General features: G+C 43.7%; 2 protein-coding genes across 4 annotated transcripts in view; one reads left to right on the top strand and one right to left on the bottom strand.

The window, feature by feature from the left end:
• Window positions 1-27,119, top strand: PYROXD1 (pyridine nucleotide-disulphide oxidoreductase domain 1). Of its 2 annotated transcripts, none has more exons than XM_019489474.2 (12): window positions 1-214; window positions 7,045-7,125; window positions 9,409-9,528; window positions 11,590-11,718; window positions 14,217-14,290; window positions 14,565-14,725; window positions 15,446-15,546; window positions 16,914-17,043; window positions 17,145-17,281; window positions 19,933-20,055; window positions 20,584-20,721; window positions 25,600-27,119. In XM_019489474.2, the coding sequence occupies exons 1-12, from the start codon at window positions 137-139 to the stop codon at window positions 25,846-25,848; spliced, it is 1,521 nt and encodes a 506-aa protein (XP_019345019.1). In that variant the 5' UTR covers window positions 1-136; the 3' UTR covers window positions 25,849-27,119. The 2 variants fall into 2 exon arrangements, with proteins under 2 accessions (XP_019345019.1, XP_006270942.1); XM_006270880.4 differs by having other exon boundaries at window positions 2-214; window positions 17,169-17,281.
• The window catches only part of RECQL (RecQ like helicase), a 58,839-nt gene that overhangs the window by 2,433 nt on the left and 29,192 nt on the right, over window positions 1-27,214 (bottom strand). Inside the window, exon 15 of one of the 2 annotated variants that reach the window (XM_059726564.1) lies at window positions 4,162-4,577. The exons of the other annotated variant lie outside the window; for it this stretch is intronic. Within the exon in view, the coding sequence (XP_059582547.1) occupies window positions 4,548-4,577 (30 nt within the window). The 3' untranslated portion in view covers window positions 4,162-4,547. Of the gene's footprint in view, window positions 1-4,161; window positions 4,578-27,214 lie in introns of those variants that run through there. 2 annotated transcript variants of the gene reach the window in all.

Below are 27,214 nucleotides of genomic sequence, written 5' to 3' on the forward strand. Positions count from 1 at the left end.
GCTAAAGGGCGCACCGTAGGCCCCGATCGCTTGGCCGTTGGGGAAGCCCCAGCCCGGAAGCTTGAGGTGAGGTGAGGCTCCCCCCCGCCTCACCCCCCTACCCGGTGCCGCTTCCTCCCCAGCCGAAAGCGCGGAGATGGCAGGTGTCCCGGCGGAGCGGAGCCGTTTTGCTGTAGTAGGAGGCGGGATCGCAGGTGTCACGTGTGCCGAGAGGGTACGTGCTCCCCCCCCACGCGTCATGCGCAAGCGTGGCAGCCACCTTCTCCCCCCAGGGCGGGTGGGCGGACAGGTCTGGGCGTTGGCTGCGGCGGTGCGGGGCTGCTCGGAGCCGGGCAGGGCGTCGTGGCGGGAGCGGCTCCGCACCGCTGCGGTGCCTGGCGGCTTGTGCCGGCGTAGCTCCCCAGCTCCGCGGGACGGCTCATTCAGGTTCATTGCCAGTCGTCCCAGGGATAAGCCTGGCCGGCTGCGCGCTCCCTTTGGCAAAGGGGCCGCCGTGCCAGGTTAAAGGGCAGGTCAGGTTCTTTGGGCGGATGTAGTATTTTTTTATTAAACCAACTACATAGTCGGAAAGAATGTCCTTTACAAGCATTAGGGCACAAACACCCTTCTTCAAGCACAGAGGGCATTTGTACACGTGCATGTGACAATGCAGTGCCAGGCGCTTTTAAAAGCACCCAGCACTGCATCGGATGCATTCATATAAATGGTGAAATGTGTGTCAGTGTGCAGAAAATGGCAACAATGCGCTTTTGAACTAAAATGCATCAAAGGTGATATTTGTTCAAAAGCACACCACTGCCATTTGCTGTGTGCTGACACGCATTTCACCATTTATACAGTTGCATGCGGCACAGCATTGGGCACGTCGGCTCATGTACTCTGCAGACTCAGATTAATCGAGTCTGCTCCAACCCACTGGATTTCTGGCACATCAGAGCAGACGAAGGTACGTGTATAAATGCCTGAAAAGGGTGCTTGGTCCCGAAAGCTTGCAAAGAACAATTTTTCCATCAAGTTAGTTGGTCAAATAAAAGATATCAATGATGTGGATACAGGTATCAGAAGTGGACTGGCCAAGTTTGCTGACGACACCCAACTTTGGGGCAGTGACCACACCAGAGGATAGGCTGGTGATGCAGGCTGACTTGGATAGCCTGAAAAAGTGGGTGGATACAAACCTGATGATGTTCAATACCCATAAATGTAAGGTATTCCATCTTGGGAGGGGGAAAAAACCGCATCGTGCTTACAGGCTCGGCAGTCCTACGCTTGCTAGCACCAAGGCTGCAAGGGACTTGGAGGTCATGACTGACCACAAGATGAACATGAGCCACCAGTGCGATGTCGCAGCTGGTAAAGCAAACCAAACTCTGGCTTGCAGCCATAGATGCTTCTCAAGTAAATCTCAGGATGTCATCTTCCCGCTGTACTCAGCCTTGGTGAGGCCATAGCTGGAGTGCTGCATCCAGTTCTGGGCTCCACAATTCAGGAAGAACGTGGAGAAGCTTGAGAGAGTCCAGAGGAGAGCCATGCGCACTATCAGAGAGCAGGAGAAGAGGCCTTATGAAGAGAGGCTGAGAGCCATGGGGCTCTTCAGCCTGGAACAGTGCAGGCTCAGGGGAGACCTGGTGGCAGCCTATAAGTACATCAGGGGTGTGCATTAGGATCTGGGGGAACGTCTGTTCACCAGAGTGCCCCAAGGGATGAAAAGGACCAATTGTCACAAACTCTTCCACAATAGTTTTAGACTGGACATAAGGAAAAACTTCTTTACTGTCTGAGCCCCCAAAGCCTGAAATAGGCTCCCTCCAGAGGTGGTGCAAGTACCTACTCTGGACTCCTTTAAGAAACGTTTGGATGCTTATCTTGCTGGGATCCTTTTACCCCAGCTGACTTCCTGCCCTTAGGGCAGGGGCTGGACTTGATCTCCTAAGGTCCCTTCCAGCCTTAATGTCCATGAAATTTATATCGCATCTACCCAAAGAACCTTGCCTGCCTGTGTTCTTAGACCAACATGGCTACAACTAACAATCTAAGGGCCATGCAACTAACAATCTAAGGGCCATGCATGTGGGGGGCCCTGCCGCTGCATGTTCACGGCAGTTACGACAGATGGCACATGCAGTTATGGCACTGGTTCTCAGCCGGGGGTGCGAGATCCTTTCAGGGGTGCTGCACTCTGCTAGCACAGTTCCCTTTACGCACATGATTCAGGAGAGAAAACCCAGAGGTTTCCAAGAATAGTCCCTAGTAGTAGTCTTCCTGCCTTCTTAGCAGAAAAGCTGCTCTGTTATTTTTCTGTAGGCAAAAACAGAGTTAAAAATAAGCTAGTGTTTTACAAGGGCTGCCTCAAGTCTGAAAAAACCCTGGTTTACCACCTGTAGCAATGGCTGATTTGTTAGTTCTCAGATGTGTTTGTTTTGAGATCCAGTGCTTTTTTGAATAGCCTTCCAGGTAAAACAGACTTGAACTTGCTCAGCACTAGGCTCTTCTGCCTGAGATGCTTACTGTGGAGTAGCTCCACAGTAAATGTTGTGTGTCTACACATACAGTACTATTAGGCCATAAGAAACTCATTAACTGCATGCAGAGTGGTACTTGTAAATACAAGGACTATCCTGCTGCAGTTTTTTACTCTGCAAGCACCGCATGTGTAGAGGCTGATGTGACTTGCTGGGGCACAAGGGTCCTTCAGTGTGGGGGGCTGCCTGCCGGCTAGCCCTGCACTGGAGCACCCCTATGCCCCAAGCCAGCTCTTCTGCAGCATGTTGAGCTAGGTCAGAGCAGTTCCGGGCTGGCAGGCTGACCCCCCCCCACCAGCCAGGCTCTCTGCCAGCCGGTGTTGCTCCAACCTGGCTCAACATGCTGCAGTCCCAGGTACACACATAAACACAGTGCCCCGGGAGCAATAAATTCTGGCACAATATGCGCTGGAGGTTACTGCTACACACTGATAGCACAGGTAGACATGCCCACTGAAAAGGAGATGCAGCTTAACAGAAAGTATCCTTCATTTATTGAGGTGTGACCTTGCACAACGCTGCAACATCATGGTTCTGTTTCAGAGGTGGCTGCTCTGTAGTGGATGCAGGGTTGTACTATTTTATCATTGTATATGTAATTCCCTCCATCTGAGAGCATCATGAGCTTTTAGGCAGACTCCAAATTGAATTACTAAAATTAGCATTTATCTTACTTTTAAAAATTCATATAAAGATTTGTAGACAAGGTTCTTTAGGTGAATCTGGTATCTTTTATTAGACCAACTGAAATAGTTGGGAAAAACATTTTTAGCAAGCTTTCGGATTTAAAAACCCTTCAAGCTGAGAGAGTCTTTTTTCCAACTGTTTAAGCTGGTCTAATAAAAGATATCAGATTCACCCAAAGAACCTTGTCTGCCTATGTCCTTAGACCAGGGGCGGGCAGTTGTTTGGGGCAAAGGGCCGCTTACTGAGTTTTGACAAGCCATCGAGGACCGCATGACAGGCAGCCCAGAGCAGATAAATGCTAATTTTCTAAATTTTATAGGGGCCCCGCAGGCCAGATAGAATGGCCTGGCAGGCCGCATCTGGCCCCAGGCCACAATTTGCCCACCCCTGCCTTAGACCAACGCAGCTACAGCCTACACCCCTGTATAAAGACTTGTGGTGTTCTACCAAGCATACCATCTTTTTTTTTTTTTTTTTTATATCAGGGCTGTCCAACTGGCAGCCCAAAGACCACATTCAGCCTGCAAGATGTTAAGTTGTGGCTCCTGGACTCCTTCCACAGCACCCAGAGGCTCCAGGTTCCTCCTCTGTCCTCCATCTTCCCTTTCTTCTCTTTGCCTGAGGGGGTAGGGCAGTGCAGTGTGCTGTATGGGTACTTGAGGGTGAGCCTGAGGCTGCATGGGGGATCAAACCCACATGGTGCACTGGTGTTGGGGATACACAGTGCAGCAGTGGAGGGGATGCCCATGCGGGCGCACAGTGCAGAGCTGAGGATACAGGAAGGGGCTGTATGGCATGTGGCCTGTGCCTTGCCTGGTGTGGCCCATGTAACATTCAGCCCCCGGGGGTCATGCAGCCCTCAGGCACTTAGATATTGGACAATTCTGTTTTATATCATTACAGTCTCTTTCATGATACTGGCAGAAATCACAGCACATGAACAAATAACTGGTTCAAACAGGCTTAATGACTGTGTATTTCCAACTTTAAATGAGTATAAGCACAGTTTTTCCTCATTTTAATAGGTGTTAAATCTTTTCTGTATGTTTGAAATGTCAGAATCATTAGAAATAATTATGCAATAAAAATTACAAGGAACATTTAGCATCATCATCATCAAATGAAGAAGACTTATGCATTGTAACTGACAAAAGCATGTGAGCATTGTTAAGATTTTACACTGGAATGTAAATTTGATGAAGTTGGGTGTGTACTGTATATTTATTTACTTCCCCAAACATTCCACAGCCTCTCATAGAGTTTGGAAATTGGATGCAGCTGAAGCAACTAGAGTAGGGGGTAGATGTCTACCTTGCACCAACAGATCAGCCTGTTGCTTTAATTCTTCTCTGTCGATATGAACCTTCCCTGCCAATATGAAGCATAAATGTTCGGTGTAAAATGGGAGATAACGTTCTTGAGTTTCATATTATAGCATACAGATTATAACATGGGTGACTAGTGCCTCCTGAGACTGGGGGGCGGCACAGTTTGTTGGTGGCAACATCAGTAGCAGGGTGGTGAGTGGTGACTGCCTGCAGAAACGGTGGTGGTAGCCAATCTCGGGGGGGCACATGCCCCCCCTACCAGTCGCCTAGGGATTACAATAATTTTTAAGTATGTAACCTGTTTAAAAATTTTATCCTGCTTTACTTTACAAATCACTTTCGACCACACTGTTCCCCTGGCTTAATCAGCAGCAGAATTTGAACCCACTCAGCTTCAGATTCCTGACTTAGGTCTTACCTATTCAAATTACAGGTATAAATGTCCCTTTCTAGACTAGAGATGTATTTGACATACGCTTTTTCAGTGGCTTATGCAATTGTTGACTAGTCAGCTTCAGCATAATGGATTCTGTCCCTGGCTCTGAAGAATGAATATGGCTCATAGTAGCTTTAGAAGTAGGATGACTAAAATGGTTTAGTCATTCTGAGTGGCAGAACAGTGCAAAGACTAAGAGTGGGTCTTGGGATGTCAAAGACTTGGTTGCTAGGGACTTTGGATAAGTTCTCTGCTCATTCTTAAAGATGGCTGGATTGTGATGATGAGCATATCCATAGCTATCTTCTAGGCTAGGGATGTCAAACATATGGCCTATGAGCTGGATCTGGCCCATGTAGCCATGCGCACTGGTCTGCAGGTCTCAGACCAACTGGTGTGCAGAGCTGGTCTGGCATGCAGGTTGAGCCCAGTGCCACAGGCACTGCTTGCAACCCAACACTGCATGTGGCGCCCATGCCAGACCAACTCTTAAGTGCCGGCTCTGGGGCCAGTCAAGATTGAGCCGTGCCAGAGCCAGCGCACAAGGCTCATCCAGCAGGACTGAGTGCCACATGCAGTGTATGCCTCGTGCTAGCTCCTGTGCCATGTGTACCACCTGACAAGCTGGGTCCAGCTCACACACCACATGTAGCATGCACCAGCCCTATTCTGAGGCTTGCCTTGCACGTGGCACCTGGAGCCAGCCCAGGGCATATGCTGCATGCAACACCCTGCTGGACTGATCCAGGTCAGCCCCGCAGCCAGTGTGCAGGCAAGTCTAGTGGAGCACTGCATGCAGTGCACTCCCTGTGCTGGCCTCATGTGCCGTGGGCAGAGCCCACAATGCTGGGTCCAACCTGTGTGCCACCTGCAGCACAAAGCCTGGAGTGGGACTGGCACAGGGAGCACACTGCACACAGCGTCCCATTAAACTGGCTCTGCATGCTGGATCCAACACAGCCCAATCTGGCCTGCATACCAGCCGAAAGACCCTCATCTGTCCTGAAGGGCTGGATAAATTTGATACCTTTTTCTAGGCTGAGGTTCTTGGCTTTATCTGATTAAGTAACCTTATTACTGAATGAGAATGTATATATTGTATTTAGAAGACAAAAAATGTGAACACTTGGTCTCCTCATTACCATCAGAAGGAACTTTGTTGCACAAACAAGTCTGTTTGTCTCTGATATTAACAATATTCTCATCACAGCACGCTTTTGTCATCAAATTAGAATTTGACAATTTCAGATTAATGCACACAGGTTTATTTACTCCCATCTTAAAAGTCCTGTTTAAAAATGTGTGTGCATGTATGTATATTATATATGTTTCCATGTGTGTAATATATAAGTTATGTGTGCGTCTCCTGTTCACTTATGTAAAGGTGATCATTCATTCCATGATGCTTATGTTATATGCAAATCTTTAATTGTATTATTTGGCTACTGGAGTACAAAAGAAGAGAGAGGTATTTCCCAGGAAACCTAGTACTCTAAAGTTCTGGATAGCAATTTTTTAAACAGATTATTAGACTGTCCACTGTAATCTGTACTCAGTCATAGGCTGTAATTTATTTATCATTGAAATTTAGGTACACCAGTGATTCATTCTTTCCTCTATCCAAAATGGACTAATATGGGGACTATATCTTTAGTGCTAATTTAATGTTTTAGCCGCTGCTGCTGCCATATGGTAGTTGGACATGAAGCAGTAGGGATTCTTTTGATAATGAATGGAGGGATGTTTCATCTTTCTATTTGACTGTTATGTTATTGTGAAGGATGGTCTGTGGCTTAGGTATTTGTGCCAGGATACAGAAATATCTGTATAAATAAATTATAGTCCTGGATTTGGGAATTAGGTTCACTTCCATTGACTCCTAGCTCACTCTGGGAAAATTTAGTCTTCTATAAACTGGCAGCAATATTCGGTCATTTTGCTGAGCTTCTGCAGGGATTAATATTTTAAATGTGCCAATACAGCTTATTGGGTTTGGGAGTTAAAACTATTGTTATTGTCAAATTCTACTGACAATTCTATTCACTCATCGTGAGCTCTGCTTCTTTACCAGCTGTCTGTGGAATTCCCATTAGAAGATATTCTCTTAATAACAGCCTCCCCAGTCATAAAAGCAGTAACAAATTTCAAACAGGTAAGAGAGACTTAATTTTTTTTGTGTGTAGGTATCAAGAAAAGTTACTGCAGCATTCTGTCAGAAGAGATAACTTGGCCATGAAAAAAAAATGCATATGGGTATGTGTTAGCTTCAGTGGGACCACAGTTTTAAGTGCTGGTAGGAAATAATGCCTTAGTTAAATAGTTATTTTACTGAATTTTAAAAAGTTTAATTGGATTGTTACATATAATATATGTTAATGTAAGCCCTAATGTTAACCATTTTCACAAGTTTGCTAATTGAAATGCTGTAGTTGAGGCTTTTTAGTCTATGAACTAAATCACTTTAAGAAAACGTTCTTTTTGCTAATCCATAGTCCCGTTGCAGTGGTTATATGGAAAGTCTCATGTAATAAGTAGGGACCTACCAAAATCGATGGCAGGCAGCCAATTTCATGGGCTGATCCCGGGGTCAGCCCCCATTTTCACAGGCTTATCATGATGCCTTCCCCCTCACACCTCTGATTTGCCCAGGGGTCCCAGTGTCCCTGCCCCTCATCACTGATTGGGTGAGAGGGCTGTCCATCATGTAGTCCTCCTCCTCACCACTGATTAGTGGCAAGGGGCAGGGCTGCGCAACAGGCAACCCTCTCAACCAATCAGGGGCAGGGGGCAGCCACTATCTTGGGTGCTTCCCATGGCAGTGGCAGCTCCTCTCCCAGCAGCCAGCTGGGCTGGGCTGCAGCAACAACCAGGAGGACTCCTGGCACCCACTGGGGAAGCCCACATTTTATTTTAAGGGTTTTTTTTCACAGATTTTGTGGGCAATGCCTGATTTTGTGGTTTCTGCAAAATCTGCAACATTGTGATTTGAGTAGGTCCCTAGTTATAAGTACTTATTCAGTATTTTATCTTCATTGACACAATAGTGATGAGGACCATAGAAAAGCTGAGAAGAAAATGAATAATTCTGTCTAGAGCAGGGTATGACTAGCTTGCATAAATAAGGCACGAGGCCACATGCTGAAGAGTGTTTCACAAAATTTAACCTTCCCATAAAGTGAGGCGCAGGGAGATTAAGTTCAGAAAGTGGGCAATGCAGTCTGATTAATGATATAGCACTTGGTATGTTCAAAGCACAATTGTTAGGTTGTAGCTGTGAGTGGCACTCCTGCAGATTGGACCCTGAGGTCTCATATCAGGCAGCCAGAAAATGAGGAACACACTATTAATGAACACTTTCTTTCAAGTGACTTATCACAAAGGAAGTCTAAGGCAGAGATAAGGTTCACCAAAGCAAATTCAACTGTGTTAAACAGGAAAGCATCTCTTTTCCTATAATTCTGTGAATCTTTCACTACACACTTTCCAGCTTCTGCAAAGACATTCTTGCTTTTCCTACCTTTTAACTTGGCAACTTTTAACGTTTTGTTGTAAACTCTCTGTATATAGTTACCTATTTTATTTTAAAGCAAACTGAAAAAATGGAAATTCCAATATGTTAACCACATTGATGCCTACCAGCCAGTCATCAACAAGATAGGAACCTTTACATTAACTGTACAGACCTCCACCACTTCAATTAATGGAGTAACTGATGGCAGTAGTAGGTTTTCATCCTTTATATAGACCAGCAGTAGAGGAGAATGAGACATGCACTTTGTCAGGGGATTTCATAGTTGGTGGTGGAAGAATGGTAAAACTCTGGAACTTTGAATTTCATTCCAGGCTTTGGAGAGAGTGTCCTCTGGTAGGAGTAGACTTTTCCACCCTGTTTCAGTCCTGTCTCTTCTACACCACTACTTACTTAGCTAATCCTATTCTTCCTTCTTCCACACCCCTATTTTCCACTCCTCAAGCATCTCATCCCAGTTTCCTGCCCCGGCTATTCCCAGTTCATGTCCTGGCTTTACATCTAGGCTCATCTTAATTCTCTGGTTCTTGACCAAGTAACTTTGCCCAGTCAGTTTCAGTGCTTCTTCCCCCAGTACAGTTCCTTGTCAGATCTGTTTCCCATTTCTCTGTTTCTATTTCCTATCTACACCAACTAGTTCCTAGTCTCTCTCTCCTTGGCAGCCAGCCCATTTCCCCCTTTTTCAGCTCCTCCTCTGAGCAGATTTTTCTGTCTCCTGCCTCTGCCAGCTAATTTGCTTCAAGTCTTGCCCCTACCACCATTTCCCTTACGAGCTTCTAGTCTCAGTTTCTCCTCTTCTAGTCCTAGCTCCTCACACATCCATTCAGCAATTAATAGGTTTGATGATAAACCTTACCAAAGAAAGATTTTTAAAGCATACATAATTTGCTTGTTGTTTTGTTACAGGTCTCCAAAAGACTCGAGGAATTTGATGTTGAAGAACAACCGAGCTCTGTGTTAGAAAAACAGTATCCCAACATTAAAGTTATACAGTCTGGAATTACACAGCTAAAAAGCAAGGAACATGTAAATGAAACCTTTTCTTTCTGATTTCATGTACATTCTGAAAATGAATAGTTTTGCCCTCATAGGAGGTACAAGAGAGAAGAGGTGATTTTTGCAATGAAAATTACAATAAAATTCTAGGAGTTGATTGTGAAACCAGATATTTGTAGAATTTAGACTCCAGAAGAGTTTTAAAATCATTAATGTGAGATTTCTGTGACCTCTTAGATTTTGGTCAAAGAGATTTAAAAATAGTAATAACCATATCACTTTATCATAAAAAATCTTTTTGAAACACATTTCCATTTCTTTTTCATTAACAAAAATATGGTGTGCATCCTCTGTTTAATCCTCTTTGTCTCTTATTAAGGAGAGTTGGATGATTTTGTTCAGGTCCAATTTTGGATTTTCTTTGTTTATGTATCCACTAAATTATGCATCCAGTAAAACCTTAATTAGGATTGTTGTGGTAAGGATAAAGAATTCCACTGTTGTGCACATATTATGCATTTTTGGTACAGTAATATGCTCTTGAGTACAAAACATTATTTGCATGTTGTTTTGGTTTTAGGGATGTGCCTAGGAGGCCCTTATTACATCACCTTTCATCCCAAAGACTTCTATAAACATTCTCCTATACAGAACTACCATAATGTAGGCACACCTAGGAGGGAGAGGAGAAAATGCTTCATTTTACTTGTTGCAGCATGATGTGGCTCCTTTTTTCTTTAGTCTAGACCTGCGGTGTCAAAAATATAGATCTGGCCCACAGAGCCCTATCATCTGGCTCATGGAATTGCCTGTGGGCTTTGGAGCTGACATACATGCTGCATGTCTGTGTGCTGGATCTGCCGGGCCAGAACGCTCTGCACGTGGTACCTGGGTTGGGCTGGGCTCAGGACATTCATTTAGCCCATGGCCTGGCCCCATGCAACCCATCTGGCTTGAGGGGTATAGAGCAAAAAATGTAGCATGGACAGTTTCTCTGATCTGTGTTCTTTCAGCATCTGAGCTGAAGGATTGAAGTGAAGCAGAGTCTTTGTAATGATTTAAATAAATTTTGGCTCAGCCTTTTAGCTTGTCATATGTGAAATTATATGGGGTTGCATGCATAATATGGGGACTTATATCTTTTAGGACTTCTAAAGATAGAACATAGTTGTGAAATGAGATTCACAAACAAACTCTCCAGACCCAAGGCTGGCTTAACAGAGTTCTTTATAAATAAAATATTATTACCTATGTACATTAATCACAGACTTCCATTCTACAAAATACATAAATAGATAGACTATCACTTAACAAACAAAGCAAGTAGAATTACCAAGTTAGCAGAAAAATAGTTTAATTGGGTTAGAGTATTGGCATATCCTTGGTGGCCCAGGAAATGCACAGGAAGTGAGGGTCTTTTGTGATATCTTTTATTGAAGCAGCTGTATAGTTGGGGGGAAAAATTTGACAAGCTTTTGGGCATAAAGCAACCTTCTGTAGTTTGTTCTCATATACAAACCTTACTCTTCCTTTCACACTTACAGTGTATAGGGTGCCATCCAGAGGTGAGCTTTATATTTTATCTTGCATCCTTTATTGAATTTATATGTACATAATTATATGTTTAGGTCAGTGATTCTCAACCTTTTTGGACTTAAGGAACTTTTCAGTGGACTCCATAATTTTTGGACCTCCATAATTTTTGGGATTTGAGTAGCACCCTATTTCAAAAGCTACATTTTATATTACAGTGTTTACCTGCTTGCAGAGGGACTGGGCAATGCGGGTAGAGGATCAGCCAGGCAGGGATCTTACCTTTTTATCTCCTTTCTCACACACCAGCACTCTTTAAAGGGTCTAGTGGCATGTTGGTTGAGAACCACTAGTTTAGGTGATGAGGGGAGCGTAGTATAAAAAGGTAACTTTTTAATCAGTGAAAAAGTAAGGATTTGCTTAATTTATTTTTGTCTTCCTTTTAATAGCCAGGTTCAGCTTTGGGTACCTGTAATGTACTCTGAACTTAAGTATAGTTTGGGTTTCTTAACTTACCTGTTTTTGTGGGGGTGGGTTTTATCTTAAATCTTTTAACAGAAAATGTTTACAGAAGATGGCAAGGAATATGGATATGAAAAACTCTGCCTATGTGCTGGAGCAAAACCTAAGTTAATCTTTGAAGGAAACCCATATATACTAGGAATCCGGGATACTGACAGTGCTCAGGTGAGCTAACTTTGAGTTTTAATAAACATTTTAATATTTTGCATCCTAAGTCTGAACACGTGGTTAATTGTGTTCATAATACAAATATGGCTTTGGCATAGATTCATAGATTGTAGAGTCGGAAGGGACCCTGAAGGATCATCGTGTCTGACCCGCTGCCCCAGGCAGGAAAAGGACTGAGGTCAGACAGCATGAGATGGAGAAACAGGATATATTCAACATCTAATATGACAATTACTTTTCTATTAGTGTAACATGGGGTGGGCTAGTGGGGCACTAGCCCTGGGTGGTGACTTAGTAGGGGCACGAGAAAGGTGGCCTGTGCCCCCAGGAGTCTATATCATGGCAGCTGCAGCAGCTTCAACAGCTGAGATGGGCAGATCATGCCACAGCTGCAGCAGCCAGGGACTTGTGAGCCCTTCATAGATTCATAGATGTTAGGGTCGGAAGGGACCTCAATAGATCATCGAGTCCGACCCCCTGCATAAGCAGGAAAGAGTGCTGGGTCTAGATGACCCCAGCTAGATACTCATCTAACCTCCTCTTGAAGGCCCCCAGGGTAGGGGAGAGCACCACCTCCCTTGGGAGCCCGTTCCAGACCTTGGCCACTCGAACTGTGAAGAAGTTCTACCTAATGTCCAATCTAAATCTGCTCTCTGCTAGCTTGTGGCCATTGCTTCTTGTAACCCCCGGGGGCGCCTTGGTGAATAAATACTCACCAATTCCCTTCTGTGCCCCTGTGATGAACTTATAGGCAGCCACAAGGTCGCCTCTCAACCTTCTCTTGCGGAGGCTGAAAAGGTCCAGGTTCTCTAGTCTCTCCTCGTAGGGCTTGGTCTGCAGGCCCTTGACCATACAAGTTGCCCTTCTCTGGACCCTCTCCAGGTTATCCGCATCCTTCTTGAAGTGTGGCGCCCAGAATTGCACGCAGTACTCCAACTGCGGTCTGAACAGCGCCCGATAGAGGGGAAGTATCACCTCCCTGGACCTATTCATCATGCATCTGCTGATGCACGATAAAGTGCCATTGGCTTTTCTGATGGCTTCATCACACTACCGGCTCATGTTCATCTTGGAGTCCACTAGGACTCCAAGATCCCTTTCCACCTCTGTGCCACCCAGCAGGTCATTCCCTAGGCTGTAGGTGTGCTGGACATTTTTCCTCCCTAGGTGCAGCACTTTGCATTTCTCCTTGTTGAACTGCATCCTGTTGTTTTCTGCCCACTTGTCCAACCTGTCCAGGTCTGCCTGCAGCTGTTCCCTGCCCTCCGGCGTGTCCACTTCTCCCCATAGCTTTGTGTCATCTGCAAACTTGGACAGAGTACATTTGACTCCCTCGTCCAAGTCACTGATGAAGACATTAAAGAGTATCGGTCCAAGGACCGAGCCCTGCAGGACCCCACTGGGGTCTTACCTACCCCCTTACCTACCCTAGGGTAGGTAAGACTCTTGCCCTCCCCCCCCTCCTCCTCAGCATTCAGTGGCACCCCCTTCCGCTCCCCAAAATGCATGCTCTTTGGCAGGGTTTTGCACAAAGTACAGTCCTTGTTAGTTATGGCCCTGGACATTTCTAGTTAGCTAGCTAGCTAGCTAGATAAGGCTTGGATAGATAAGGATAGGTTTAATGTTAGGGTTAGGCTTTGGAAGCAGAGTAGTAGCTCTGACATGCTATTCTTAAAACCAGTGCTTTTAAATAGAAGTGTAAATACATTCTTAATGTGAGAATCCTTAGAATAAGGAAAATGGTGCTTTATTTTATTCTGGTGAAAGGGGCCAAATTGAAAATGCACAAGGTAGGCAGCAACAGCACAAGATTTTCCTGCTGTCTTGTCCACTATGCTATGGCTACCAGTACACCAGGGGCAGGCAGAGTCCAGCCCATGGGCCAGATCCAACTGGCAGTGGACTCCATTTCCCAGCAATCCCTGCCTGCATGGCTGGGGTCAGTCTCCATGGTGACCCCAGCCACAGCTGCACTGCAAAGCTGGGGGTGCCATGGAGACCAGCTCCAGTCACATTGGCGGGGTAGGGTAGGTGGCTGCTCCAGAGCCACTGGGATCATGTGGTGCGGGCAGCTTCGTCTGGGTCAAGGACAGAGCCATGATCTGCAGCCTGCATCCTTGCCCAGAGTGTGCAGGATGCAAATTGCAGCTCTGCCCTGCCCCTGCTACAAGATCCCAGTGGCTCTGAAGCAGTTCCCTACACTGCCACACACCTTGCCCATGCAGTTGGGGCTGGTCTCCATGGCAACCTCAGCCTTGTGCTATCACAGTGCGGCTGCAGCTGGGGTCTCCATGGAGACCAGCCCACGCAATGTGGGCAGGGGCTGCTGGGGAATGAAATCCAGCTGCTGGCTGGATCTACCATTTTGCCCACGCCTGCCTTACACTATGATTTACTTCTTCTAATCTGAAGTTCACTAATTGCAAATTTAATTATAGAGATTTCATACATTTGTCAAGACAAAGGTATTTTAATTTTTATTTTTTTTAATGTAGGAATTTCAGAAACATCTGGCCAAAGCAAAAAGAATAGTAGTTGTAGGAAATGGTGGCATCGCCCTTGAATTAGTGTAAGTAAATCACTTACGTTTATGGAGAGATGTGTATGCAGACTTGAACAACTGGGCTACAGACCTAGTGTGTGTGAATTTGTGTGTATGTGTATTTTGGGGGTGTCAAAGATGTTTGCCATTCTGAATAGCATAAATGGAAGTAAAATGCCTATCCCTGGTGTAGTTCATGTAGTTTCCAGCTTTTGCAAAGAAAGCTTCCTTCCTCCCTTCCTTATTCATAAATGAAGATGGCAACATGGCATTTTATCCATTGTTTAAATGTGCTTTCCAGGTATGAAATTGAAGGGTGTGAAGTAATTTGGGCCATCAAAGACAAAGCAATTGGAAATACTTTCTTTGATGTGGGTGCAGCTGAATTTCTGATTCCAAAGCTATCTGCTGAGAAGCCAGAGACTGCAACTGCATGTAAAAGAACCAAATATACAACTGGAGGTACAGTACAAGTAGTAAATTGTAGTTCTTACTTTAGTCCTTTTGCACCTCAGTGGGCAACAAACTTTACATCAACTTCCAACATACAGGGTAAACCCTAAATGAGCCAAATTTGAAAATAATCAGGAAAGTTTAACTGTTTTAAGTAGTGCACCCTCCTAAAGAAAATCAGTGCTTAATGATTTTATCATTAAGTTAAAAAATTATAAACATGAGTATGTGTGCAGTATGGATCTATAAAGATTAGAAGTGTTAACAGCTGTGTCCTTCCCATTATTTTCTCTTCACTTTATATTTTGATAGCTGCCTAAATTCCCTGGCAGTCTCAATTTAGACAATAATAATCGTTCTGTGTTAGGTCCAAACCCCACAACTTTTATTTATTTTTTAACTTGACTAGCCTTACTGATTCATATGAGTAAGGTTTTGCTGGGTGACTTCTAAGCTGCTGAATTGCTGTCTTGTGCTTTCATATAGCAGTTCCTTTTTAATCCAGATAGGCTTTCACATTACATGCAGATGATATATGAAAAGTGCTGTCAAGTGCATAAACTTGCATATGATGCATCAGAAATAATCGTATGTTTTACCCTATTAAATACTGTTTTCCACCCTTCTAGCCCTCTAGTCAGATTCAGTATTCTTTGGGGTTACAGGGTCTTACAACAGTAACTAACTTCCCTGCAGTGTGAGCCTGAATTTTCTTCATCTTCACATCAGGAAGTGAGAAGGAAGGAAGAAGCGACACAGCAGCTGACAGACTTGGCAGTGCCTTAGGCCCTGATTGGCATGAGGGCTTACATCTTAAAGGGACTAAAGAGGTAGGCTTATCATCTCAACAGTCTTTTTTATGTGCTACTGTAAGTACATGGGAATGCACTGATAGTAAAATGCTTCAAGTCAGTGTTTTGAGAAATAGAACCAGAATGTACATGAGGTGATTTTGTCCTTGCCATAGGTTTATACCAGGGATGTCAAATATATGGCCCATGGAGCCTCATTATCTGGTCCCCAGTGTTGCCCCTGGGTCCAAATTCACCCAGATTGGCCCCAGGGTTAGGGCCCAGGGCACACACCACATAGCACCTGCCCCAGGCACTCTGGGACATGCACCATGACTGCTCCAGCCAGTCTGGCACCACAACTGTAGGGCCAGATGAGTTTAACACCCCTGGTTTACACCATTAAAGTTGAAGGAAATAAAGATAAGCAACTGAACAAACTGAAGTAGCGAAAACTCATTTAAAAAAAAACTAAACTGTAAACATCATTAGGATATCATTAAATAGCAAGAATTAAAGGATTTATGCACATCACACAAGTACCAAAATTAGTTTCTTCAGATTTTTCATTGAATTGAATATGCCATTGACAAATTTATAATCTTGCAACTAAGATTTTTTTGATGAAACCAAAGCACAGATGTGACGTGCTCAGTGTTGATTCAAACATTACAAGCATTATGACTGAAACATAACCTGCCTTTCATACACAGGGTTTTGCAGTAATACTAATCTTTCAAAAGTAATCAAAGGAGGTTTCAAATACTGGACAGATTAGAGGCAGTTGCTGATAAAGATACAGTCTATTAAAATGTGTCTTTATAGAACAGATAGCAAATAACTCAACTGAATAGACTGAACCACAAAGTAATTCAAAGAAACAATGGCATTATCCATGACTTTTGTTGCTGATGCCAAATGTAGAAATCCTAAATTGAGTTTAGAATAAGAAGAGGTTAAATCTGGGCCAGTGGAAAGGGCTTAATATTGTGTTCCTTCTCTCTGTTAACACTTGAAACACAAATCTGAAATTAATAAATATAATTACAAAGAAACACAAATCTAACTGTTGTTACAGTTTGTTTAATAAAAATGATGGAAATTTACTAACAATTCTGAAGCATGGTATATAATTGAATTAATCATACTTGTTGGCTTTTAAAAGCTCTGCGTTCCTCTTCAGACAATTAAGCATCACTTGAGTGCATTACCAGCAAATGAAGACTGGTTTAGTTAAAATGTTTGTCATAGACTAAGCTAGTTGCTGGAACAGTAGGTAGGTTTTTAAAATATAATCTACATCAGAGGACACAAACAAACAGGAGTGACACCCAGTTAATATGCCACGTTCATACTGTTATCACCAGTGTTTATATTTAATGTGAATGTCAATTATTTTTATTTAGTTTTCTCACAGAGTTCACACTGAGACGTTGTGTGAAGTAAAGAGAATATACCTCCAGCAAGAATTTATACCATTGAAGCAGGCCTCTCTGTCTTTTCCTAAAGGAAAGCAGAATGCAGAACCAGACAGAGGTAATTTTTGCCAGGAATAACCTAGTAATTTGAAAGATAACTTTTGCTTCTTGTGTATTTCATGTCCTATTTAAAATAACTCTTATTGGTTACATTCTCAGGTCAGAATTTTCCCTTTTTTTCAGCACTGTGGCCTGTCTATGTGGAATTAACTAATGGGAAGATATATGGCTGTGATTTCATTGTCAGTGCAACAGGAGTTGTGCCAAACGTTAAACCATTTCTAGATGGTAATGATGTAAGGATGATTCAACTATTGCTTTTTAAATCATATTTTTATTTTAAAATACACTGCTAAAGAAAATATATCTTGATAGCTATTTAACATGATACCTTATAGATAAAATGTTGAAAGGTAAGGATTTTCCATGTTAAATTATTTTAAAATGAGCTATATACTTTAAATTTGGTATTTCTACAGTACCCATTGCAGTGAAAAACATGCATTTTTATGCACTCAGGGACACAAACCCTTTCATATTGACATAAGTCCCTTATGTCCAGTCACCTGCTACTGTTTTGAGGGAGAGATGTACATACATTTGGTTTATTTAACAAGTTTAGATTTATTACTGTAGATTTCTGATTTTTAGCACAATATGTAATTTACATTGCCGTATGGCAGCGTTGCTACAGTGCTGTGCTTTAGTGCTTCCTTTTGGAAGTACTAAAGCACAGCACAGTAACTGCCCATACTGTGCTGTCTGCATGGTGCACGGTTAGATTTTGCTGCTACGTTGCTGTAGCGGCACGCTATACCGGGGGAGCACGCCGCCAAGGTAACGTAGCTGCCAATCATATGTAGACCCACATGATCACTACATTGCCATAGTGTGCCATAAGGCAATGTAGCATGTCCCTACATCACTGCAGAGTGACATGTAGACACACCTCTAATGTTCCTTACTAGGGAAGCAGCAGGTGATTTCTCCAGTCTTCACTTACAGAATGGAGCGGAAAGCATTAGTGAGTTAGCTGGGGTCACACACAAAATCAGAAAATGGAAAATTAAAACTTGGGAGGTCTAAGTTTCAAGGTTACATTCAGACAGTGAGATTACAGTGCACCCTATACATATCCCTGTTAGGAGTATTTGGGGAGAGCTTTTTGTTTTTGCAGTAAAATACTGGTCCCTGAGAGATGAATTCAGGGAAGTCTTAAGGCATATGTTAGACAGGAGGAAAATGAGATAACCCAAATGGTCCTGAATCAAAACTCTCTGAATTAGTAGCAGCAACTGTTACATGCTGATTATATTGTGAAATCACAGATTCACAGAAGTTTAGAGCTGGAAGGGAATCAGTTAGATTCCTTTTGTTAGAATCCCATGTGAAATCAATAACTTAAAAATGCAGACCTGCATTTGGTGCTAAAAAAATACTTTATGCTGCAGTTTGAATTCAATGAGAACTGTCCTACCAACAAGTTAGTGCACTCTGGAGCTGATCTAGATTTTTTATAGGTTTACGATTGCAAAGTACTAAATGATCATATCTACTTTACTTCCTGGATCTTTTCACCTGTTAGCTCATTTCAAAAGAAAAATACGCACAAGTTTCTTGCAAAATATAACACTGATCTATATTTTAACTCTTGATTCTAAGACTTTGTATGTAAATATGAATAGCATGTATTATAGTTCCACATAGAACACTTCCATTGACAATTGCTTTGAAAGTTTTTAATGCTGAATTCACCCACTGGCTTATCGGGCACTTCAGACAGAGCATGCTACACCTCTGCTGGTTGTCTGGCTTACCAGTGCTTTAGTCTGGAATTAGCTCATTCTGGATGAAATATAGCTTAAATATACAACCTTATAATATAACACGGAGGAAGATTGCAGTAGCGAAAATAGGTGTCTACTGCTAATCAAAGCAAAGGAAGAGGTTAGGGAAACAGAGACAAAGTATGTGAAGAAATCTATAGGGGTGGGGTTTAAGAACATGGAGGAAAATTTGAAGAAGATTCTGAAATGAGCATAGAACCCAAGTACAGTAGTTTTAAGATTGGAGGGACTGTGGCACACACATTTAAGTGAAAAGATGGGGAGTACTGTATCTGGGTTCTGGTCAAGCTAGAGAGAAGGGTAACCTGCTGATGATGTATCAAATTCAATTAATACAGATGAGAAATTACAGAAAAAACTAATTTTGGCCGCTATAGTCAATCAGTGTAAGGTACTGCAGATGAAGTCAGCAAAGTGTGTTACTACAAAATAGCATTAGCGTATTCTAGAATGAAGGTGGATTTAGAGTATTATGTGGAAAAAGAATGAGCAGATATCTAGGAAACAGTATGGTTTCTTTTTAGGCTGACTTATTTTTGTTGGTTTTGAGCATAATTTTATGTTTGAATGGTAACATTTTTATTCTGAAATAAAACAGCGCTTTTGCACCAGAGTGTGGAAAAGCAGCTGTATTATAACAGTTAAGGATGTTTTAAGCAGGGCATGAATAATTAGAATAATTGCTTCAGTATGGGATTCCTTAGGAAACCAGTATTTTCCTATTGAATTGAATGAAGCTTCTGTTTGAACAAGACTTTTAATTGTCCAATCCATTTTGTAATTTCAAGAAATCATAACAATTAGTTATATTAGGAAGCAGGTTGCGTGTCACACGTTCAAGGCTTCTGACCACTCTCTCTTGTCAAATGGCTGCCAGGAAGTTCTCCTGTATGAAACGTTATTCATGTAGCTTTAAAACTACACATGCATTGTATGGAGTGGTTGAAATGTAACAGTAGCTTGCCGCAAAAAATAGCTTTGAGATAAATACTGGGTAATTGCTCTGACCATTTAACTAGGAGAAATTTGAATGGCCTAAAACAGTCATTTAGTGAATTTTTGCTTTTTCCCTTTCATTGTTGATCTGTGCAACTGGTTAGTTTGCTCTAGGTGAAGATGGAGGTCTTAAAGTGGATGAGCATATGCACACTTCACTACCAGATATATATGCAGCAGGGGACATCTGCACTGCATCGTGGGAACCTAGTCATGTGTGGCAGCAGGTAAATTGCATTCTACATGTGTGCTTTAGTCAGCCATCCAATACAAAATCTAAGGCATGGTATCTAAGTAGATCTACTATGTGCACATGTGATTTAGATAAGCCAATTAATAGTGCCACTAACCCCTGCAGCTGTAGGAGCTATTGTGTCAACGGTGTCAGCATCGCATCCCAGTGTTAACACTGCCTACCCCAGCACCAAATTTCTAAGATGAGATTCTCAGTGGGGCCACAATTTGGTGGTGGTCTTAACCCCTGTGGCTGAAAGAGTTGCTGTGTTGTTAGTGTCAGCAGGGAATTAATACTGCTTCTTCCCCTGCTGGTGGCAATGGGTCATCCAGCCCATGAGAAGCCTCGTGGTCTGGATCCTGCAGGGCTAAATGAATTCAACAACCCTGAGCTAAGCAATAAAGGCAACAGTGTCATAAGCTTTGTGGCTGAAGGCTACATCATTACACGTTTCTTGGTATAGTGAGTACATTTGGTATGTACTGTTATGTTCACATCACATACAACCTTCTATTTTCAGATGAGGCTTTGGACCCAAGCTAGGCAGATGGGATGGTATGCAGCAAGATGCATGGCAGCAGATTCTTTTGGGGAATCTATTGACATGGACTTCAGCTTTGAACTCTTTGCCCATGTTACCAGATTTTTCAATTACAAGGTAAGTGAACAGATTCTAGTGCAGATTGTTGATTTCTGTTGATTCAATACAGCAAGCCATTAAACAAATCAGTTAATTGATTAATATGGTGGGGGAGATAACAGTGCCCTACATATATTGATAATTTGTGTTGTTTATTGCTGCTTTGCCTATTTATAAAGGATAAATTCTAAAACTGAACCAGTCAATAGGGCTGTGCGAAATTTCGGCAGCTGCTTCCTTTCAGCGCTCAAAACACTAAATCCAAATCAAAACAGAAGGCTCCAAAACAGCTCCAAAACAAATCTGAAGGCTATGAAACCTATGAAATGAGGCAGCAGCAAGGCGCCAAACTTCCATGCGTAGACCCTGAAATGGTGCAGAGTCATTTGGAAGAACTGGATGCCTTTAAGTCGGCAGGCCCGGATGAGCTCCATCCAAGGGTGCTGAAGGCACTGGCCGACATCATTGCAGAGCCACTGGCAGGAATATTTGAAAGCTCGTGGCGCACGGGCCAAGTCCCGGAGGACTGGAAAAGGGCCAACGTGGTCCCCATTTTCAAAAAGGGGAGGAAGGAGGACCCGGGCAACTATAGACCTGTCAGTCTCACCTCCATCCTTGGCAAAGTCTTTGAAAAAATTATCAAGGCTCACATTTGTGAGAGCCCGGCAGGACAAATTATGCTGAGGGGAAACCAGCACGGGTTCGTGGCAGGCAGATCGTGCCTGACCAATCTAGTTTCTTTTTATGACCAGGTTACGAAATGCCTGGACACAGGAGGAGGGGTAGATGTCGTATACTTAGACTTCAGGAAGGCCTTCGATACGCTATCCCGCCCCATACTGGTGAACAAGTTAAGAGGCTGTGACTTGGATGACTACACAGTCCAGTGGGTGGCGAATTGGCTGGAGGGTCGCACCCAGAGAGTCGTGGTGGATGGGTCGGCTTCGACCTGGAAGGGTGTGGGCAGTGGGGTCCCACAGGGCTCAGTCCTTGGACCGATACTCTTTAATGTCTTCATCAGTGACTTGGACGAGGGAGTCAAATGTACTCTGTCCAAGTTTGCAGATGACACAAAGCTATGGGGAGAAGTGGACACGCTGGAGGGCAGGGAACAGCTGCAGGCAGACCTGGATAGGTTGGACAAGTGGGCAGAAAACAACAGGATGCAGTTCAACAAGGAGAAATGCAAAGTGCTGCACCTAGGGAGGAAGAATGTCCAGCACACCTACAGCCTAGGGAATGACCTGCTGGGTAGCATGGAAGTGGAAAGGGATCTTGGAGTCCTAGTGGACTCCAAGATGAACATGAGTCGGCAGTGTGACGAAGCCATCAAAAAAGCCAATGGCACTTTATCGTGCATCAGCAGATGCATGACGAATAGGTCCAAGGAGGTGATACTTCCCCTCTATCGGGTGCTGGTCAGACCACAGTTGGAGTACTGCGTGCAATTCTGGGCGCCACACTTCAAGAAGGATGCGGATAACCTGGAGAGGGTCCAGAGAAGGGCAACTCGTATGGTCAAGGGCCTGCAGACCAAGCCCTACGAGGAGAGACTAGAGAAACTGGATCTTTTCAGCCTCCGCAAGAGAAGGTTGAGAGGCGACCTTGTGGCTGCCTATAAGTTCATCACGGGGGCACAGAAGGGAATTGGTGAGTATTTATTCACCAAGGCGCCCCCGGGGGTTACAAGAAATAATGGCCACAAGCTAGCAGAGAGCAGATTTAGACTGGACATTAGGAAGAACTTCTTCACAGTTCGAGTGGCCAGGGTCTGGAACGGGCTCCCAAGGGAGGTGGTGCTCTCCCCTACCCTGGAGGTCTTCAAGAGGAGGTTAGATGAGCATCTAGCTGGGGTCATCTAGACCCAGCACTCTTTCCTGCTTATGCAGGGGGTCGGACTCAATGATCTATTGAGGTCCCTTCCGACCCTAACATCTATGAATCTATGAAACATTTCAGAAATGGTTGGAAGAATTTCAGCGTTTCAGAGCCAGGCTTGCAGGGAAACAAAAACAAAGCCGGGGGGGGGAAGGACTGCTCTGATATTGACATCTAGCTCCTGGTTCGATTCCCCAGCTTTCTGATCATTTCCCCAGCTCTTCCAGGGGGACGTGGGCCCCTGGTTTGCACGCAGGGTTTCAGCAGGCTGCTGCTGCAGGCTGGGGCCAGCGGCAGCACCACAGTCTTCCCCAGCTCTCCTTGCTGGGGCCCTGCCTAGCTCGGTAGGGCTGTGTGAAGCTTCCCTTGCAGGCCATTCAAAACAGATTCAGCCAAAACAGGACATTGATCCGAAACACCGAAATGAATCACTGGTCTCCAAAACGCCTAAATTTTAAACCGAATCATAGTTGCATAGTAGCTAGGGCCAGGAGGGACATGAGCAGATCACCTAGCCTGACCCATTGCCACGGGCAGGAATGAATGCTGGGTACACAAGACCCCAGACAGAATATCATCCAACCTCCTCTTGAATTTGCCCAAGGTAGGGGCGAGGACCACTTCCCTGGGAAATTGGTTCCAGATTTTGGCCACCCTAACTGTAAAATATTGCCTTCTGATCTCTAACCTAAACCTATTATCCATCAGCTTATTACCATTGTTCCTTGTCACCCCAGGTGGTGCTGGGAAGAAAAGGGCTCTACCTATTTGCTGTTGATCTCCCCGATGAGTTTGTAGGCAGCCACCAGGTCCCCTCCTCAACCTCCTCTTGCTGAGGCTGAACAGGTTCAGGTCCCTCGGTCTCCTCATAAGGCCTGTTCTGCTGCCCTCTCACCAAGGGGGTGGCCCTCCTCTGAACCCTCTCCAACCAAGGCTGGCCACATCCTTTTTTAAGTGTGGACGCAGTACTCCAACTGCAGCCTGACCAAAGTCACACGGAGGGGGAGTATCACCTCTTTGGACTGGCTTGAGATGCACCTTTGGATGCATGACAAGGTATGGCTGGCCTTGCTGGCTGCGGTCTGGCATTGGCGGCTCATGTTCATCTTGGAGTCAATAATGACTCCGAGATCCCTTTCCACCTCTGTGCTTTCAAGAAAGAAACTCCCCCGCCTGTATGTATGCTGTGGATTCCTTCTCTCAAGGTGCAGCACCTGCATTTGTCTACATTGAACCCCATCCTATTCTCATCTGCCCACTTTTGTAGTCTGTCTAAATCTAGTTGCAGCCTCTCTCTCCCTTCAAGTGTGTCCACCTCGCTCCACATCTTAGTGTCATCAGCAAACTTGGACAGTATGCTTTCCACCCCCTCGTCCAAGTCGCTGATGAAGATGTTAAAGAGTGCGGGCCCAAAGACACTGAATCGAAACACAGCTGTTTTGCATAACGCTACCAGTCAAGATACTGATTTTTTTTTTGTGGTCTACAAATTCTGGTCAGAATACATCAGCAGATAGATTACAACTATAGCCTCACATTCCTACTCTTATTCTGAAGATGCATTCCATGTTTACATCTGCTGTAGAATCAGTTTCAGGACTGGTTCATGAAATGCTTATTAGCTCTTCTATGAATTATTACCTCTAATCCTGGGTCTTGTAGTTAATGTGTTCCAAGGACATCCTCAGATAAGGCATGGCTAGGTTTCCATTTTGCCAAAGTGATATTTTGGTCACAAATGTCAGCTGGGAACTATATTTAGTTGCCAAATTTTTATTTTTTTCATGACCTAAAATGGATGCAAATACAGGTGCACAGGAATTGATTATGAATGGGGACCTACCAAAATCTCTGCAGCAGCTCCTTTAATCTTGGTGGTTTTGCTGCACTCCCCCCACTGATGATTGGCAGAGAAGTGCCCCAGCGGTCCTGTTGTATGCTGCTGATTGCTGGGAAGGCAAAAAACTGGAGTTTTAAATATGCTACGTGTTTTGCCTCCTAGCCAATCAGCAGGAAGCAGTGGGGCCGCCGGGGCCCCTCTGCTAGTCAGGGGCAGTAGGGTGGGTATACTGTGAAAGGACCAAGATTAAAGGAGCTGCCGTGGAGTGCACTTCTGCCATGATTTTGGTAGATCCCTAGTTGTGAACCACAGAGCAAAACGAATAAGACTCATCTTAGCAAGCTCTTTGAAGTCATTCTGCCATGAATCCAGACACAGTAGCTTCTAGTAAGATCAAGTTTTAGAGTTCTTTATAGGTAAATTATTTATTTATTTAAGATAGCCAGCTAACCACTCTGCATTTTCCTTCCTTATCTCAGCATTGAACAATGACTTGATGGGAAATTGAGAAATGGAACCTGACTCCTAGTCCTGGGATGATCTAAATGTACTTCCTGTGTTAAGCCCCCAGCTCCCTAAGCAGGCAGAGTGGCTTGAGTACCTGTGGGATTAATACTGTTGCTCACCCCAGTGCCAGAAGTGGGTCTGGATCTGGCTCATGAGGAACAATGTGGTCTGGCTCTAGCCTAGGTGGCCAAACAAGCTTGACATCCCTGCTTTAGATCAGCGGGAGTCAACCTTCTGGCAGGTGTGCCACAGATAAGCTTCACTACCTCCCCAAGTGCCAGTCTGACTCTCTTCCCTTACCTGATCTGGTCCCTTGCTTTCTGTTCCCAGCCCTGTGCTTTCCATTTGATCTGCTGCTCTGCGTTCTACTTCCTTCTCTATGAACCATGCCCAATTTGCTGCTTTGCTTTCTGCCGTGCTGCTATGCTGCCTGTCCTCACTGGTCTACTTCATGCCACACACACAAACTGCTTGCATGTTGGCCACCCCAGTCTTGGTCATGCTTTTTCAAGTCAATGAGAATTGTGTAGATGTCTACCCAGAGAATTGTTCCCTGCCTGCCTTCCCTTAACTTTAATCTTTTTGAAGTTTACAGTATTTGGAGCAAAGAGAATATTTGCACATTGTGGTGAACTTGTAATCAATGCATTATTTTTTTTCTTCTTTTTTAGGTGGTGCTTTTGGGAAAATATAATGCTCAGGGTCTGGGTTCAGACCATGAACTAATGCTGAGATGTACCAAAGGACAAGAGTATGTTAAAGTGGTGATGCAGACTGGAAGAATGATGGGAGCTGTGTTGATTGGTGAAACAGACTTGGAAGAAACCTTTGAAAATCTGATTTTGAATCAGATGGATCTTTCAGCCTATGGGGAAGATCTCCTGAATCCAAATGTTGACATAGAGGATTACTTTGACTGAAACCACAATATCAATCTCCATTATTAGGGTTTTGACCTTCAGTACTGAGGTGTATTAAACAGCATATAAATTATATCTGAAAATCCCTGAAAAAAAAGGAACAGGTAGAACCGCAGTCACATTGGAAAGATCTTTTGCTGGTATTTCCAGACACTCACCTCAGCTAATTGTTGGGAAATGTGCTGAAATGCAGGAGCAGAAAAGGAAATACTGGATAAATACAGAGATAAACCCATGTATTGCTCTGATGTAGGCAAGAGTTAGACTAGATGAGGAGTTATGATTATTCTGTAAAACTGAAAATGTAGTAGTGTTAATGTACTTGGAACTGTGACACCCAGGGTGGAATGATCTTAAGTGTTTGACAGTTGGCTAACTCCTTCAAACTAGCTAATCTCGTGTTTTGGCAATACCGCTTTGTTCTATCACACGTCTCAGCAAGTTGGGCTTGTGCCTTAACATCCCAATTCCTAAAAAATGGTACTGGGAAGACTTGCATTAACAGTATACCCTGGAGGAGGCTTCTGGATTGAAACACTTGATAGCTGCCATGTCATGACATTTTGGATATTACAAAACTTTTTATCAGTGTATTCCCAAAAATGGAGTCTACACTTCAGGTAGCATAAACCGTGGACTTTAAGTAATTTGTGGCATGCGTACGTGTGTCCAACCCAACCCGTTCAGAATTACTTGCACTCTTGCAATAGTTTCTAATGTTGGTGTAGAAGGTAAGGCCCAAAAGCTGTTTTGGGGCAACTGATATTTCTTTGGAGTTTCAACACTATTTTAGAAATTCTGGCTTATGAATTATGAGGTAAGAATGAAAGTTAACTTAAATCTTAATACACTGAACACAGGGTTTGCTTAAATTACTGGCCAGTCTTCCAGAAACAGGCACCTTAAGGCTGCTCGTTAATATCTTTTCTCTGTATTTTGTAATACATGCTATTGAAATGACACTTGCATTTTTCCATTAAAATTCTGCTTTCTAAAGCAGCAATTTTCTTCCCAAGTTTAATAGACTCCAGGACTGCAACAGCACTTTGTTGAGCTATTTATATTAGGACATCTCCTAGGAAATTACTCTACCCTAATTACTTAAAAAGGCTAGAGTAATTACAGTTTAAATCTGGAGACTAAATTATGGTTTAATCTGGAGCAAATATACTGACTTTCTGTGGAATTTAAATGTCATGTTATTTGTATGTGAAATTCTACACCTTAGCCTTGTTTTAAGACTGCTATAATAAAATGGGGGCTTCTGGGTTTTTTTGTGTCTTGATGTGGTACATATCTAATTTGATTTATACTTCTGGATGGGTGTATAAAAAAAGCTCAAGCTTCTATTATAGACAAAAGCTGC

The sequence above is a fragment of the Alligator mississippiensis genome, chromosome 4 (genome assembly GCF_030867095.1).
Source record: "Alligator mississippiensis isolate rAllMis1 chromosome 4, rAllMis1, whole genome shotgun sequence".
NCBI classification, from domain to species: domain Eukaryota; kingdom Metazoa; phylum Chordata; order Crocodylia; family Alligatoridae; genus Alligator; species Alligator mississippiensis.

Bases quoted from the DNA above. Each gene is read 5' to 3' on its own strand.
- PYROXD1 (XM_019489474.2), top strand. From the start codon at position 137: ATGGCAGGTGTCCCGGCGGAGCGGAGCCGTTTTGCTGTAGTAGGAGGC. The intron at 9,529-11,589 runs GTAAATGAAACC...ATCTTTTAACAG, and splicing joins AGCTAAAAAGCAAGGAACAT to AAAATGTTTACAGAAGATGG. The intron at 11,719-14,216 runs GTGAGCTAACTT...TTTTTAATGTAG, and splicing joins GGGATACTGACAGTGCTCAG to GAATTTCAGAAACATCTGGC.